Here is a 17957-nt window from a genome sequence, read left to right on the forward strand (position 1 = left end):
GGCCCTCCAAAGGATGAAGGTTGTAATTTTTTGTGTTCTCCTGCCTGCTATGCCTTGAGTTGTGGAGAGAGCAGAGAAAGTATGTGGGTTTATCCTGTGCAAAATGCCTTTTGGGAGGCAGGCATCTGTGAGCCTACCCTTAAATGCCTGTCTTGATTTTCCTTCTCACATGGAGCTCCAGAGCTGAAGATGGAGTTCCTCAGTCCAAGAGTTTGAAGTGGATGAAGTCAGGTCCTACCTGATGAGCAAATTTCAACTTCTTATCTCTAATTCTTCCAGGTGTTTACCTGTAAATCCAGCAGCCCGGTCAGTAGTGCTTTCCCGGCATGGGTTGCATTGTTTAGAAGGTCTTCTCTTTTAATAACCTTGATGACTTCAGCAAGCAAAAGGTTCTTGGATGGGTCTCCAAGCCAGGTATTAAAAATCCGATAGGGCTTGGGAAAGAGTGGAAAGAGAGTTGTGAAACATATTAACAGGCGAATCACTACAATAAAAAAAAAGCAAGCTGTCAAACTGGTAATGCAAACATCTGGTGTATGCAAAATGCATTCATCCCACCAACCCCCTTTTTTGTTATAAAAGCAAAATACAGCTGCCCTGCTGAGCAGAAACAAAGGGCAACTACTTTATGCTACAAATTCAGGTCATTCTGTCTTGCTGCTCTAACATCTCACTGAAACGTGGCTATAGATGACAGGGAAATCAGCATCCTCTATACAGGTTTTACATTCAAGCTTTATGCTCTCCCACCTGCCTTTTTTTTCTTTTCTTTTTTTCATTTATTGCATCTAAAGGGACATTAATGCAAAGAAGAAATCTTACTGACAGAATCCAAAACACTGGCATACAAGCTCTGAAGATAACAAGCTGCCCTACAGTTTGTGGTTGGATTTTGTACTGCAGGGTAGTTCATTAGGCTAAACCCAGTTCTCTCCCTCCCACCAGCTTTATGACCTTTGTGACTGACAGCAACTGGAATAAAAGTGAAGACACAACAACTTTTGTAGAAGCACAAAGCAAGTGCCTATGAAATAGCAGCTCCATTCAGCTGAACCTGTGTTACTGAAGGAAAGCTTGTCTATTCCATGGCCACTACAGTTACTTGTGAATGGGTCTGCAGCTAGCATGAAGTTCAAGTTCCATTGACAAATCTTACAGCATTTGGCCTGAACTCCTCTTTGTAGAAAAACCCTCCTGTCATCATCTTCTTACTGAAGGATACCACATCAGCTGGGTCATCCAGGCCCCAGTGTTCATGTGCCCAGAATTTTCCTGTGCAGCCACATCCTGTCTGCACCTCATCCACCAAGAAGGCACAGCCATGCTGTAGAAATAGATGTAAAGAGCAGGGAATGAGCCCTTGTTTCCAAACCAAAAATGCCTCCCTTAGTGAACAGATAAATACAAGCCAGTTACAAAAGCCCTCCTGCCTCTCCCTTCACAGCTCCAAATCTCCCTTCCTCACCCCCTAATCCCAACACCACTCCCTGCACTAGATTTCACAATTAAAAATTCAGCTGTTTGTCTCCGAATGGCACTAGAAACATATTTTCTACCTAAATTCACAAACTACATGGTTTTATATAACCATGAACATTTTCTAGAGGAGACCTGAAAACATCTGGTAAGAGCCTGGGTGGCATTTTCAAAACCCTGAGGGAAGCAGAATGTCATTTCTAGGAGGTTTGTTTGTTTTAAATAAGAATTCTCTGCTTCCAATCTGAGTCAGGCATTTGTGCATAAAGGCAGTATCAGCAGCATGATCCATTCGGTCCAGGGGTCTAACCTGATCTTGGAAGATCTGCCTTTTCAGATGTGTCTGCTGAAAGAGCTGCCCATTTTAGCCAGCAACGTGGTTTTTTATGTGAAGTACCATTCTGCTGAAACTTTGAGATAGGGAGATCAAGCTATGTCATGATATTGTAATGAAAAACAATAGGTGAGTACTTTTGGCAGCATCTTGTTTTAGACAAGGCAAACTTTTTCACTTCACCTCATTTATTCTATCACTCCAGCATGAGTAATTGTTAACTATGGGAAAAGCTGCTTTCTCTCGTGGCAGAACAGAATTTCCTAAACATCACCTATACCCCTTTCTGTAAGCACGCAAATGTTTTGAGGGTGAAAAAAGCACTGAGTAGGTCTTACTGAGTATCATCACTTCTAAGGTACTTCACTTTCCAAGTATCAAGACATCTGCATTGATTTACTGCAACATCTGCATCATAGTTGGACTGAGATTTGCATTTCAGCTTTTTTTTTTTTGCAATGAAAAAAAAGTCTGTCAACAAAAAGTCATCCTTTTCCAAACCTGTCTCTTCTGAAATTGTTTGAATCCCCTCAACAAATTTCCATTATAATTCAGAGAACACAACTGTGAAATCCACAGTTAATGAATCAGAGCAATTTCTCTCTCAGACATTAGAAAAAAGCACTAGGTGTGCACCCAGTGGAAGAGAATGTGCCGTGCTGTCCTGGGTTCAGCAGTAGCAGTCAGTTTTTCTCCTTCTTAGTAGCTGGTGCAGTGCTGTGTTTTGACTTAGCCTGGGAACAGAGCTGATAACACCGATGCTTTTAGTTGTTGCTAAGTAATGTTTACTCTGACCAAGGACTTTGTGAGTCTCATGCTCTGCCAGGGACGAGGGGAGGCCGGGAGGAAGCAGGGACAGGACACCTGACCCAAGCTAGCCAAAGAGGTATTCCATACCACAGCACGTCATGCCCAGGGAGGTAACTGGGAGTTACCCGGAAGGGCACAGGCTCTCTTCGGGGGGGTCAAACTCGTTCGGCAGTGGTATTGTATCATAGAATCATAGAATAGTTAGGGTTGGAAAGGACCTCATATTCTCTTCCCTTGTTATTTTCTCTTATCATTATTATCATTGGTGGTAGCAGCAGTGATCTGTGTTATACCTTAGTTACTGGGCTGTTCTTATCTCAACCCATGGGATTCTCCTCTCCACCCCTCTGGGAGGGGGGAGGAGGGGGGGTGGGGAAGGAAAGAAAGAGGGATAAAGAGGCAGGGGAGAGTGAGTGAACGAGCTGTGTAGCTCGGTTTAAACCATGACATGTGCTGATAAGGGGCTGCCTGTATCTGAATACATAAACATAACTACCCCAACTGCTGTGAGGAGGCCTGGAGGCTCTCAAGTTGCCTGGGGCAGGGGAGAGGGCCTCTGGAGACACCAAGAAGTATTTGCATGATTAGCTACCACTGAGTGAACAGTGAAATATTTGATTACCTTTCTGGCAATATCCCGTAGCTTTCTGAAGAAGTCATCAGAAGCATGATTGTCCCCACCCTCTGACTGTATTGGTTCTACAATGATTCCGGCCACAATCTTCTTCTTTTTCCTGTACTTAACAATCAGGTCTTCCACCTGTAAATCAGACATTTATGGTACATTCGCTTTTCAGGAATTTGTACATTTCCTCCTAGAAAGGTTAAGTCTCAGCAACACAACTTCAACATTTCAGAGGCATTCCTGGCTATAAAGGTGTTAGGAACCCTGAGGTTCGGCATGTTTGCATAAGAAAAACGTGCCTTTAGCACACCACAGCCCCTCTGTAGTTTGTGTGGTGCTCCAAACTGTGCCCTATTTCAGTTCCAGTCACCGGGCATACCATGCCTTGCTCCCCACCACCACCTCAAAAGAGATCCCTTGGAAGTGGCAGATCCTGGATCCCAGTAAGCCCAACAGGGAATCACATGGTTCTGGTACCTGGAGACAGTTTTCCTCCCTTATCGCTGTTCTGGCCACCTTTCTTCTCTCTGGGGCTAGAGAAGGCACAAAGTCCCTGCCCACTCCCTCCCTGCAGCCATAGGTAGGACCACAACTTGATGCCAGAACGCTACCACAGAAAAGCTCAAAAACCTGAAAACACTGTTCCAGGTTCTCTTTGCAGAGGATTATACACACTGTGCTTGCTCTTCGTGAGCGTCCCTTTGCAAGATCTGGCAGACAGGTTCACTGTGATACAAGCAACTTCTCCTGCATGTGGTATTTCACTTTGGTAGGGTTCATGTAGACCTCCAACTCACAGTAAGCTTGGCTGTTCCTCTGACAGGCAGGGACAAACTTCAGACCGTAAACAACAGTGAATGCTGCTTTAATCACATGCTGTTCCAACCCCTGAAAACATTCTTCTAGTGAAAACCAGCTAATCCTACTAACACTATTCATTATTTCAAAAAAACCCAAAAACAACTAGAAAGCTGCCAGGGAATTTTTTTACCTCCTCTAAACAACGGGCTTCTTCCTGTTGATTCTCTTTCACAAAGTCTTCCAGAGGATACTTTAGCCTTGGAAATGGAGCAATAGGCCAGTCCAGCGATGGAATGTCCAATTTGTGAATTGCTTTAGAGTGAGTTGTAGCTAAGCAACCTAAACCCAGAAAAGCAAAAATTGAAGTAATACCTGTCTAGGAACAATACAGGAAAAATGCTACCCAGAGGTGAAAAACTGCCTCACACCAGGACTGTAGAATTCTCTAATTGCTCTGGTTTTACTTTAGTTTCTGAAATACTGGGTAATTTGGTTTAGCTAGGCTTAGTGAATTGCTCCAGCTTTCAAGTGTCAGTTTCCACATGCACTGTTGCCAAAGAACAGGAGAACCTCTGTCCATGTGAACAGGGTGCTTAGATGAGATGAGTTTCACCTGACCAAATACAACTGCTTGCAAAGCTCAGAATGGGTAATGTGTTTACAACAGGGAGTGAGCCAATATAAGATGACAAAAATTAGTGACATCTTGTGTGCATGTTGTGGCGATTTTACCCAGGAGTTACCTTTTTACTAGTATAGATAGGAAACGTCAGATTCAGAATGAACATAAGAGACCATCTGAAAATAATTATAGTACATATATAACATTAATTCCCACTGCCACTCAAACACTCTTTCAATACTAGTGTGGCTTGCAAGGTTCTTCAGTAAGTCTACACATCTCTAATGGAAAACAGGAGACTAAGGAAAATAAAACACTTCTCAGGAACCATGGTGAGACGACAGTGCAGCAGTGAGAGGAGGCAAAGGGAGGAGGAGGAGGTATGCCCGTGCTTATCTTACCCAGTGTCCTCCCGTGGAAGCTACCCATGAAGGAGAGCATGGCATAGTCAGGGCAGCCAGGGGGCTGGAGGAAGAGCAGACAGGCAGCAGTCAGGGACAAGGACACACCGCAGCGCTGCTGCCTCCCTCAGCACTCCCACTGGAGGCTGTGGCCATCAGGCACCACGCAGCATTAGACACCCATTTAAACACACACATTTGTCATCCCCTAATAACCACCCAGCCTCCTCAAATGCATTCATTAATACTAATGAACACTTGGCAGCTCACACTGTATCATAGCAACTCTTCACACATGAGGTCACACAAGGGCTGAACATTCAGTAGGATCGGCTCTTTTTGTACAAACTGTGAGCATGTGTATGGGATGCTCGGGGACGGTGATCACCAGAAGTGATCATTAGTTTTGCACGTCCTACACTATCTTGTAAAATTCCTGCTCCTTCAGGTCATGATGTGCCATGTTATTGGTACTGGACACCCATCTGTCTGACCAGCCTGTGAGCAGCATCAAGAACTTCATAATTCTGAAGACAAACAAAGCAAGCCTAACAAAACCCTAGAAGAACCCTCCTCATTTTTAAAGCCAAATGAGTTCCCTAATCCCACATGAATGCATTGAATGCTTGCCACTACAGAAGTGCCATAGATCAGGCTGGGACCAGCAGGTTATTAATTTCTAACACATTTATCTCAAGGAGATCAAGTACTGTCTTCTGCTGTTGTTGCATGTTCAAATTTGTGATTGGCAAGAGCCAGATCACCATCCATCTATCATGTAGGCTCCTCAGGCGATGTTTAGGTTGGATATTAGGAAAGAACATCTTCACCGAGAGGGTGGTCAGGCATTGGAACAGGCTGCCCAGGGCAGTGGCGGAATCACCATCCCTGTGCGCATTCACAGCGTCGTGTGGACGAGGCCTTTAGTGACATGGTTTAGTGGTGGCCTTGACAGTACTGGGGTAATGGTTGGACTTCATGATCTTAAAGGTCTTTTCCAACCTCATTGAATCTATGATTCTATGATGCCATGAAAAAAGGGAGATCTTCCCAAGATTTACAACTGGGAAGTATGCAAGAATACAAGCAGCAGGTCTTGATTATTTGTTGCGAGCAGTTTGTATTTCACCATTTCCTACATTTACAAGCCCAAGATTCCACTTAAAGCTGATTTTAATTCCCCGTCTTCCTTTATAAATCCAAGCCAATGGTACCTCTGAGGTGTGGAAAAGAGCAAACATTACCTGGTTAATTATGCAGGATTCCAGTTCCTCCTTTGTGACATTGTTATGGCCCCTCTCCTTGTTCTGCAAAAAAACCCCCAAAGAACCCAATGATAGTTTTCCTGTAGCTGTAACCAAAGCAGTTATAGCTGAACCACAAATTAGTAATGCTGGTATGCCAAATTAGAGCCAATGAACACACTGACAGTGGCTCCTAGATAGTGACTGCAATCTGCATGTTCTTTATTTCCTTTTCTTCGTAATTTCTAAAGTTGTATCAATACAAACTGAAAGCTCAGATGAAAACTTTTAAATAAAGATTTTATACTAGGTTGAACATAATTAACACCACGAACAAGACAACCTCCAAGCCTTATTTTGGTTTACAGTAACAGTTCTGATAATGAATAAATACTCATTTTACATTGAAGCCTACAAAAATATGTTAATACTTTACTCACTCTGTACCACAGAAATATTGCTTTAAAGGCATTTTCATTAGAGCAGGATCCGCAAGCCATGGTGATCACCTGTGACAGGCCCTTAGGAGCCACCTGTCAAGGAAGACAGGAAATTACTCCAAAATATTACACATAATATCACATAGTGCAAAGTGATGATATCACTGCTCAGTTGTTAACATCATGAGCTGCAGTATAATGGGAGACTAACCGAGTCTAGGATGAGGGAAGACAATTCCCTATCAAAGTCCGTAACATCCTTTGATTTGCCCGTGCCCAAAAGCACAGAACATGGTAACTCATCACTGCTGTCTCAAACTTACTGATAATAAAGATTCCTTCAGTCTTTGTGCAAAGTTCTCTGGAGGCAAAATCCCTAGGGCAGGTCTGTTGACAAAAGTGCTCTAGAAAGACAAAGAAAGACAAATTGTTAGGTTTTACTATCACATAAAAAGGATCATGTTGATATCAAGGCAGTTACATTTTATTCTCATTACAAATACTTAGCCAGAAATTTGTATCGTGGCAGAAGGGGTTTTAAAACCAGAGGACAATACTCATGTCTTAGAAAATGTTTTTTCTGCCTAACTCTTAATACTTCATTCTTGCAGGACACCTTAGAGAAGGGACACACTAACTGATACTGACATCTCCTCTTCAATATTGCAATTTTAGTTGCTCAATCTCATTTTTCCTTATACACAGGGAATACACTTCAAAATCTTAACTATTTGCCTTTAGCCTGTATAGCTACATCTAAATACAATTAGCATAGCAGCATTTTCTTCCTTACTGAGCCTCAAGACAGACCATTTCACAACACTTGTTATAAATATCCTCAAGATACTATTACAATGAGAATCAGGGCAACAAGGCAAAAGTGAACTTAAAGGATAGGGGCTGCATCTGAGAAAGATAACACACATGCAAGGATCAGCAACACAACACTACAAAAAAATAGATTCTTGACAAAAATTTGTGCTCATTGGCATGCTGTCTCCCTTCCAGCCTCCTTGGGCATGTACAATAATGGGCAGTGCAGCACAGAGATGGTGAGAAGCTCCCCTGCATGTTATTACCCCAGTACTCAACAACATGCCTTTAGTGAAGCTCCAGAACATTGACTGTGATATATTCAGACAGAGGTGCAGACTTGGGTACATGGAAAAGCTTTGTCACCAACAGTGAAGCCGTGGAATGGGTTGCCTCAAGAGGCCGTACAGCCTCCCCCCTTGCAGACTACACAATCCAGATAAAGCCCTGAGCAACCTGGTCTGACTCACACCTTCAAGAAAGGTACTTCTGGTGTCAGAAGGTATGGTGGGAATGCTGAGCCACTGGCCTACACAGGCAGCTCTGGAACACACTCAGTCTCCCCAGTCCGCTAACAGAGATGAATGTCATCTTTATGCAATTAATGTAAATTAAGTGTCATGGATTAAAACTGACTCATCATTGCTCTTAGTCTTTGTAGCTAAACTTATTTGAGTCACAATGTGCTACTTCTTATTTTAAATTAAACTTGCTCAGGAAAAGACAAGCTCAATAAGTTTGCCACCTGCAAAGCAGCATTATTTGCCCTTATTTTTGTTACTCTTCTTGTTATAACAAGTCATTGTTGAAATTAAAGGCTGAGCTTCAATGACTTATATCTTTATGGGTCTCCAGAGGGGACAAGCTGCCTCCCCCAAAACATCTGTGTTTTCACTGCCACTCAAACTCAAAGCTTGCACATTTATGATCATCTTTCAATCTTTTTCCTCCATTTGTACTCATTTATTCAGACATGTAGACCACAGCAAGGGGCACGAGTGGCCACTGTGCCTGCAAGAACACTTCATCAGAATTCTTAGGGAAAAACAAAGATCACATGAGATGTAACAGAGTGTGAGCTAGGACTTTGTAAGTTGAACAAGTGTCTCACTTCCAAAACATCATTTCAACAGACTCAAGCTTAAACCCCCACAACCTGAGCAAGGATGTTACTGACAGATTAACACAAAGCTTTTGTTAAGTGTGTATGAGAAATCTTACTTCACTTTTTGTCTCAGCTTAGAAGTAAATTTTCCATCTCAAGTCAGATAAGAGGCCATAAATTTGTTGTGAATTTGATTATGGGCTGTCACAGTCAATTGATAACATTTGCCACTGAGCAGAAAGTTGTGTTTTTCTTTTGTTGTTAATGAGATGCTCAGTACTGAGAAGAAGAGAACATTGACATCACGCTGCTGTAGTCCCAGATGAACAGATGCACATTCTGTTCTCTGTGCCTGGCTACAGAGAGGGTACGTGGAGCATTACAACCAACCAAGTAAGAAAGCACTGATCCCATCATGAACAGTAATCACGGGCCCTCCCTCAGTGTGTACTGCTCAAAAAAAGTACTTTCACAATAAAGCTGGTGCTTTATCTGCAGGCAGAGCCCGGCACACACTCCTGTCTGCAGTGGGTTTGCCAGCACAGCTTCACCAAGGCCAAGTCCTGCCTGACCTACCTGGTGGCTTTCTATTACAGAGTTACTAATTCAGTGGACAAAAGAAGGGCTACGGATGTTGTCCATATGGACTTCTGTAAAGCCTTTGACATGGTCCCCCACAACATCCTTCTGTCTAAATTGGAGAGATATGGATTTGATGGGTGGACTGTTCAGTGGATGAGGAATTAGCTGGATGGCTGCATCCAGAGGGTAGTGGTCAATGGCTCAATGTCTGGATGGGCAAGAGTGACAAGTGGTGTCCCTCAGGGGTCCATACTGGGACCAGTACTCTTTAATATCTTCATCAACAACAGACAGTGGGATTGAGTGTGCCGTCAGCAAGTATGCAGATGATGCCACGCTAAGTACTGCAGCTGACATACCTGAGGGACAGGAAGCCATCCAGAGGGACTTGGACAGGCTCAACAGGTGGGTCCATGCGAACCTGATGAGGTTCAACAGGGCCAACTGCAGGGTCCTGCGCCAAGGTCAGGGCAACCCTTGGTATCAATACAAGTTGGGGGATGAAGGTATTGAGAGTAGGCCTGAGGAGAAGGACCTGGGGGTACTGGTGGATGAAAGATTGGAGATGACCCAGCAGTGTGTACTTGCAGCCCTGAAGGTCTATTGTATCTTGGGCTGCATTCAAAGGAGCATGGCCACCAGGTCAAGGGAGGTGATTCTGCCCCTCTGCTCTGCTCTGGTGAGACACCACCTGGAGCACTGTGTTCAGCTCTGGAGTCCTCAGTACAGGAAAAACATGGAGCTGTTGGAGAGGGTCCAGAGGAGGCCACAGAAATGACCAGTGATGGAGCACCTCTACTATGAGGAATGACTAAGAGAGTTGGGGTTGTTCAGCCTGGGGAAGACAAGACTCTGGGGACACCTTACTGCAGCCTTTCAGTTCTTAAAAGGGGGCTATAAGAAAGATGGGGAGAGACTTTTTAGGAAGTCCTACTGCAATAGGATGAGGGGTAAACGGGTTTAAACTAAAAGAGATTCAGGCTGGACATGAGGAAGAAATTCTTTACAATGAGGGTGGTAAAACACTAGCACAGGTTGCCCAGCAAGGTGGTGGATGCACCATCCCTGGAGACATTCAAGGCCAGGCTGGACATGGTTCTGAGTGACCTGGTCTAGCTGAAGATGACACGCTGCCCAGGCCATGTCCAGGCTAAAGCTTGCTGGATACCAAAACTGCGCAGGGAGGTGCAGACTGATGGGGTTTAGTGCTGCCCTCCCAGTGGACTGGGGCAGGTTTCAGAAATCGGAATAGGGGACAGCAAAAGCTTTGATGCTCATATGTGGGACAGAGGGGTCCTGGCTGCACTATTCACTCTGGGCTTTGGAGGCAGTTCCTTTGGAAGCAGCAGATCCCATCATACTTTAAATTGAGTCATTAAGCATTATCAGTTTAAGAAAAAAGTCAGAATGCCCGCCACAAGGAGGAGGGGATGCCTTCAAGTACTTCATGTTTTAATTCACTTACCAAGTTCTGTGGCTGCTGCAGAAGCTTTATCAGAGAGGGATGGCTGTAACCTAATAAAAAAAAGAACAAAGAAAGAAAATAGTTATTTCCATCCAGTTTCAGTAAACTAATGTGAAGAGTAACCTAGACAATAACCTTAACTTAATGCTTGACTGCTTCTATGTAACTTGTGTATGTTTTAGCTAATAGTAATAGAACTTCTTTTGAAGTTAATGTACTTTAGCTTCAAATATACTTTTGCGAAACTTATGTAAGTACTGAAAGTTAAAAACTGAACACAAAAATAAATGAACACGACATGGATCTTTTGCCTGACAAGGCCTAATTGAAGCATTATAGTTCCTACCTAGTTACTGTAGAACTGACACTATTAACCACTTGCTTGCTTTCCTTTCTAGGTTTCCCACATATATTTGGTTTCTGTACAGTGTGACATGTGAACCTCTCCTCTTCCTCAGTTAACAGCAGCTTTGCACTCTGCCAATGCAGCCCACAAGCTGTTGTTGCTGTAGGTCACCATTTAGCTCTGGTATAGAAGTGTCTCCAGTCTCTCCACCCTGAAGCAGGCTGCTTGCTATTCTCACTCACCACAACCCTGATCTGCTAGACTTGTGTGGCTTTCACCATGCAGTGACCACCCAACACCGTCGAGGGAAGTTCCCCATGCAGCTCTGTCCATTACAGTAGCTGAAGCTACACCTTCATAGCAATCTTTATCATCTTTGAGTATCAGGCTGATTATTCCCAACACAGTGACAGAGGTTCCCCCCCCTCCCTTCCCCCCCTCTGCTTTTTAACTGACTGGATTTTTCTTCATTGCAAAATCAACATTCCCCCTGTTTCTTCCATGCCATTCCTCAGTATTTGGCAGCTGACCATACAAAACAGACATGCAAAAACCCACACTTACTGTTTTCCCAAAGAAAGCTCACTTAGCAATTGTAATTTCACTGCATTACAGTGTGCTAACAAAACATCAGCAAGGGCTTTTTGTCCTTCAGCAGCTCCAGCCAGGCAGTACAGGGTAACCTTACTAGCGCAGCCATGCTGTTCTCAGAGCTGGCTGTTGGTTGCTGAAGAGCACATGATATGGCAGACCCAGCAGGGACAAGCCCTGGGACTCCAGCAGAACTTTGCCAGTGGCTTTACAGTGCTCCCTGACATCAGTTGCGATCGGGCAGCGCTCACCACGCCACCCTCTACAGTGCTACCTCCACACCATGTGCAGAGTGCTGCCACAACTGGGTTTGAGATGTGCCTCCATGCTGTCCAGACTGTCAGGTAGTCATACACTGGCATTTATCTGCACGCATGAAGATGCGCATTCCAGCCAGGCACACTGCAGATGTTCATGTGTGATCATTAACAGTCCCACAAGAAGGAAGAGGCTCTCTACACAGACAGTCATGCACTTGGACCTCGTGGGCTGTGATAAACACCCAAATCTAACCCACCACAACCCATTCATCATTCTGAGACACCTGCCTGAAAATCTTGGTTTCTCATAAATTCATATACCTCAGCTGTGCATCACCATAAAAAACCCTGTTTGATAAACTGCTGTCTCATATTAAAGCAGCAGATTCTGCTTTTTTCACTGTCTTTCATGACCAGTTTTTGTTCCTTCCGGTTTTCCTTACTTTGACAAAGTGTTACTTGGAAAAAGATGCAACGATGTGTCCTTTTTACCCAGAAACACCAAGATACTAAGGATGCTTTGGATCTAACACAAGAAGGATTGATGTTCAACTGCGCAACTTGCTTGCTTACCGGTAAACCAACCTATCTGATATTAAAAAAACCCAACAAAGGAGCCCAAAAAAGTAATTTGAAGCCTGATTTCTAATGTATGAAGTGCCATATCCAGAGATTAACATCATCTTTTATATAGCCTTGTAGAAACAGCTGGAAACTTCATCTTCCCTACTGCTCAAGAAGTCAGCCCCCTCTAATTTTATCGCAGAAGCTTATCAAGCCAGTGCAGCTGAATGACAACAGCCCTGATTATCCTGGCTGAGCAATGGAGCTTTAGGCTGCTGCATTAACAAATCAATTATAAATTCTGTTTTGAGTATTTTAGTTCAAAACAAGGAGATATCCAGATTGTTTTAGCTGCATGTCATGCTGCAAAGAATTTGTTGAAATTATTGTCAAGAGAATCCAAGCAGTTATTTGTGACACAGACAACTAAATCTGCATTGCACCTGCTGTCATGGGAAGAGCTGTTTCTAGGCTGAAAGCTGTGTCACTGTGAGCTGTAGCTGTGCTGCTGCTGAGAGCACCTTTGAGAGTACACCTAGTATTTTAGAAGTCTCCAAACTAAACTCGCAGAACTTTGTTATAAATAGCTACCACTGTTTAGGAGCTTAACCATTAACTCTGCTATTGCTGGTAAAGACATGTAACACCACTGCTGCTGTCAAGATGCATGAAGAATGCAGAGATGTTTGCATCTTCTTTTAAGTAACACAAATTCAAGGCTTTTATTACCCATAACTTACCCCTTCCCACCCACACAAGGTGTGTTTCCCATTCTCTTCGCTTCAGGCCCAGAGGCCCTCCTAACACACCCTATTCAGCTGGTGCATCCCCAAACAGGCCCCAGGAGGAGAAGAGAGAATCCTTAGAGCCCGGCTGTTTCTGTAAGATGCTGAGCTGGTACATGGGTTCACAGTCATAAAGTAACACCAGGCAGAACTAAGCAGTTCAATAACTATTACACAACTGTGGCAGACAAATTCAGGAAGCTCTAGGCTGAGATGTCAAACAGTAGCATGCTTCACTGCCATAACCAATGTGAGGGTTTGTAGCTTTAGGAATCCACTCTCACATACACTCCTTCCAGAAGAGACAGGGCTGGCTCTTAAGAGGACACCTGCTTCATCACTCTTGCTGTGTGTTTAGATCAATGTGACAGGAAAGTACATATCCTCAGGCTTATGAATGTGCCTCTTTGCAAGAGGAAAAAAACTGGAGGCTGCTAGAACAATGAGATGGAGAAAGCCCAAAGAATCCATTTGATCCAAGCAGCAGGCTGCTGTCAATAGTATCCAACTACACCTCTCTGCATTGCCCCAAACAAAACAGGCCTTCCCAGCACTGAAAACCGTGTTTCATTTAACGTTTCAGGATGTTTGCTAGCAAACATGCTGATAGAATCTCCTCTTGTATTTAGCTCCATGGCGTTTCTAACTCCAGACAGACTAGATACAGGTTTAAAGGAGTATATTGAGCCACAGCTTCCCAAAAAACATGATAAAAAATTGTTTTAATTTTTGGTTTTCAGCAAGAAACAGCCCAGAACATCTTTGCCTGGAGGTTTTTTATACTTTAATTCTTATCTCACCACACAGGCACTTATTATCTCTCAAGCTGTGCTGATAAATATATTCTAGGTGGCAGACCATTATTAAATCTCAGGGCATCTTGACAGATTCATAAAAGGTTTTATTGGATTTACTTGCAGAGAGATAAGCACAGATGACTCGCAAGCACATTGTGATCTTGTTTTGGTGTCCCAGTCTAGAACCTAATGCTGTCACCAAGAGGGATGTTATTAGTAACCTCTGCAGCTTCAGATAGTCAGTCTTGTCATTCAGTGCAACTTAAAAAAAACCAAATGAATGCTGTGTGGTCAATTAGATTTAGGTCAGCCTGTAAATATTCCGTTTCCATTTACCCTTTGTTGCTACAAAGGGTATCGCAGCCATTATCTGAGAAGATATATGTGAAGAACTGCACTATAGTTCCCTTGTGACTGAGGAACATGTCCTCTAGGACAAAAAAACCCACAGTTTATTCTCACAAGTGAATTGCCACAGATGAGGGAGGAACTAGATGGCTTAGCTGATATAGATGGCTCATCAGTTATAGGTACTGGAGTCTTATGTATATGTCACCAGTTTCTATCAACCAGAAAAAGTAAACTGCAGAAGCGCTGCCCATTTCTGCCTGTTAAGAAAATATTTCCGCCTAAAACTGAAACGTTTTATACACAAAAAGTGTATTAAAAGAGGTGTTGCTTGCACCATCAGGCATTAGAAAGTCAGAAAGGCTCAGTGCACCACATGAACAACCTTCATTTCATTCTTTTGGAGTATACACTGACTTTCCTTCAATTGCATGACCATGCACTAGTTTCTCAAATCAGTATTTCTTGTGTGAAGAACAGGAGGTCTTGAACACTAAATGCACTTCCTTTCCTAGACCTCTACTGTCCAATCCAACTCAAGCTAGATGAGCATTGGCACACAAGCATTGTGCTCCTTTGTCTCACCCCTGTTTCTACATTAGCAGTGACAAAGTTTACTCAGTGCAGCATCTAGCTAAAAGATAAAAATTATCTAGAACTTCTGTTAATGAAAATAAGCTGCAAAAATTTAAGAGCTCTGGAATGGTTACACATTTACTGAGGTGCTACATGACAGCAACAATATTAACTGTCTGCAAAGGAGACTGGGATAACTACAAACTCACTGCCATAAGACCCACAAGGTCTTTCATAACTGAATTTTGGTAATGACCTGAACAGCACTAAATTCTGTTTCCCAATAAGGGAGGCCTGTAGGGATGATTTTGAGTCGTCACAGTTTCTATACATAGCACAACATCTACCTTTTAAATGACCCCAGCATTTCTGCTCTTTTTGCCTTTGCAGAAATGTATTTTTAAGCAACTGATAGGAACCATGGACAAGGAACAAACTGAACACCTACTGAAACCGGTATTCCTTGCAGTTGGAGCCTACATCTCTGCCTTGCTGCTTTTCCTTCTTGAAATGCTTCATGAAAACATAAAATCAACTGACTTTCCCAAGTAGTTGATACATCCCATTGCTTGGTTCCTCAGCCTGGCTGGCCTGCCTTTGCTTCCACCCAGCACCACAGTTCAGTGTTTGGTCTTCTTTCATCCTATTGGAGTCCATATGGAAAACTCCTTTTTTCAGTTCTTTTGAGATAGAAGTGTTAACTAAAATATATAATTTATTGTTAAAATGTTCAAGTCATGTTTGTTAATGTTTAGAACAGTGACATACTGTTACAGAATCACAAAGTAACAAGTCCAAGCAAAGACCACCTAAACATGGAACTTACATACTCAAGTTAAATTAATACTAGAGCACCTTCCACATACCACTATGTACTTCCAGTGAGTTGTCAGTATTCAATTTGTAGTTTCTTCAGCTGTTCAAAAACACCACATGTAATACACAGCATTGAGATGTACCCTGACCTCAACAAGGCATACCTTATGTCTGCTTTGTTTTTCTATCCAACCATCTTCCCTGGTAGTGGCCAAGATAGATAAGAAAATGACACCTTGAGGACAAAGCAAGATACACTGCTTCCTACCTATTGGGATGGATGAAATCTGAGAGTAGAGATCGAGCATGCGATTGCCATCTACATCTACGAGGTAGTTCCCTCGGCTCTCTTCATAGTTGCAAAAAAAGTGTACAGCATCTGCATTCTTAAAGGAGAAAACAAACAATTAATGCTTTAAAATGTACCAGTGTGTAGGTAGGTTCAACTAATGGCTCTACAGCAAAATCTGATAATGCCTAACAGTAAGATACAAAGGCACATTATATTAATTGCATAGGAATTAACTGTAGAGCTCTTTTTATAAAGAGGGGCTGTTAAAAGGACAAGTATGCATTTCTTCTACAGAAATAAAGCACAGGCTTTAAGCAACTGCTCATCTTGGCAAAGCAATACACACATAGGCTGACATGCTTTAAGCTCAGACCCAAATGTACCTATGTTGTCATTGGCCACTTCATACCAACTTAAAAGGCATGTATAGTGTTTAAAGAAAAATCACTGTTCCCAGCGAAATAACTGCAGTATTCAAAATATACTAAAAAGATTTTATTCAAATGTCCATTCATTCAGTGTGGAAACTCAAGAGTCAAGTGTTTTACCTTTTTTTTTTGGTATGGAATTAAACATACACAGCAGGATTTCAAAGCAAGTTCTAAAATCACAGTATTAACACCCCCCGAAACTCAGAAAACTTGACAAGTTACCTGAATGCCACTCAGCTGCTTCAGTAATTCCTGTAAAAAAACAAGCAAACAACAGAGTCTCAAGTATGTAATTACCACATACTGAAGGAGAATGTATGCTTCTTTTTTACAATCACATCAATCATATGCAAAACTTGCAGTCCTGTGTGCTTACCTAGCAACTCTACTTGCCACATGGACTTCCACAGTGCGTCTTGCAAATACTACAATCAAAACTATGAACTGTGGCATGCAAAGCTGCAGGGGCTGCAAACACAGTTTAATTGTAAACCTCCCCAAAAGGAAAGCTGCCTCTTCTATATTGGTCAACTGAAAACAAGAGAGAAATCAGAAAATAAGAGAAGCCAGAGTCCTGCAAATTGGAACTCTTTCTTCACTTCAAAATGGAAACATTATTTCACATCATATAAAGCCAGCTGAGTTTCTGTTTCAGCAGCAGCACAAGTGACCAAGCCTCATGAGATGTTTCATCAAACTGATGCTCTTTTGCTTTCAATTACTTCATACGGGAAGTTGGCAGTTGAGATTCAGATCTCCCTCTCAGAGAGAGGGCATTTCATTCATGAGCTTTTCACTCTCAGCATCTTCATAAAAGTGGCCGTAGACTGTTGTGAACTGATGTTTATTCATATCAGATTTAAGGGTTGGAATTAAATTTGTTTTCCAACAAGTTAAACACAGCTAAAGAAAAAATAAAAAAGGAAAACTAAACCCCACAAAATCCAACCTACTGTGCTTTGGTAACTTACTCTAGATCGTGGTCCAGGAACTTCTGTCTTCATTAGAGGTCCATCATAATCAAAATCCACATCAATTTTAGCTGCAGCTTGACTGATATATCTGTGCCCTGTAAGAAATAATGAAAACCTGAGTATATTCTGTGCTCTCCTCTCAGAATAAATATCCATACCTTACCAGACTGAGAACACTTGACAGATGAGACCCATTACATTGTACTGTATGAAGTGAACTAAATATCTTTGACAAGTGTTAAAATAAAACTAATACAAGGGAGGTGGCTTTAAAATACATTAAAAAAAACCCAAGAAGGCAACTCTAGAGAAACAGAGACAAATCCTGCTGTAAAGGACAGGGGCACTTAGAGCACATCTCTTTCCATCTCTGTTGTTGAGTCTGTCCGTTACACCTTTGCCATAAATTCCCCACTCCTGTGCAGAGTTGGCTTCATTTGCTAATAATTCATTCAGTAA

At 42.6% G+C, this 17957-nt stretch overlaps 1 protein-coding gene across 5 annotated transcripts in view; it reads right to left on the minus strand.

The window, feature by feature from the left end:
• ABAT (4-aminobutyrate aminotransferase) overlaps positions 1 to 17957 on the minus strand; it is a 75107-nt gene that overhangs the window by 3661 nt on the left and 53489 nt on the right. For all 5 annotated transcript variants that reach the window (XM_065683922.1, XM_065683920.1, XM_065683921.1 and 2 more), the window contains 12 exons: positions 17496 to 17593; positions 16747 to 16776; positions 16070 to 16187; positions 10719 to 10768; positions 7077 to 7157; positions 6754 to 6846; positions 6314 to 6376; positions 5070 to 5133; positions 4237 to 4385; positions 3243 to 3380; positions 1157 to 1324; positions 288 to 434 (listed from right to left, as the gene is read on the minus strand). In XM_065683922.1, the coding sequence (XP_065539994.1) occupies positions 288 to 434; positions 1157 to 1324; positions 3243 to 3380; positions 4237 to 4385; positions 5070 to 5133; positions 6314 to 6376; positions 6754 to 6846; positions 7077 to 7157; positions 10719 to 10768; positions 16070 to 16187; positions 16747 to 16776; positions 17496 to 17593 (1199 nt within the window). The remainder of the gene's footprint in view (positions 1 to 287; positions 435 to 1156; positions 1325 to 3242; positions 3381 to 4236; positions 4386 to 5069; positions 5134 to 6313; positions 6377 to 6753; positions 6847 to 7076; positions 7158 to 10718; positions 10769 to 16069; positions 16188 to 16746; positions 16777 to 17495; positions 17594 to 17957) is intronic.

This window comes from Lathamus discolor, chromosome 6 (assembly GCF_037157495.1).
Source record: "Lathamus discolor isolate bLatDis1 chromosome 6, bLatDis1.hap1, whole genome shotgun sequence".
NCBI classification, from domain to species: Eukaryota; Metazoa; Chordata; class Aves; order Psittaciformes; family Psittacidae; genus Lathamus; species Lathamus discolor.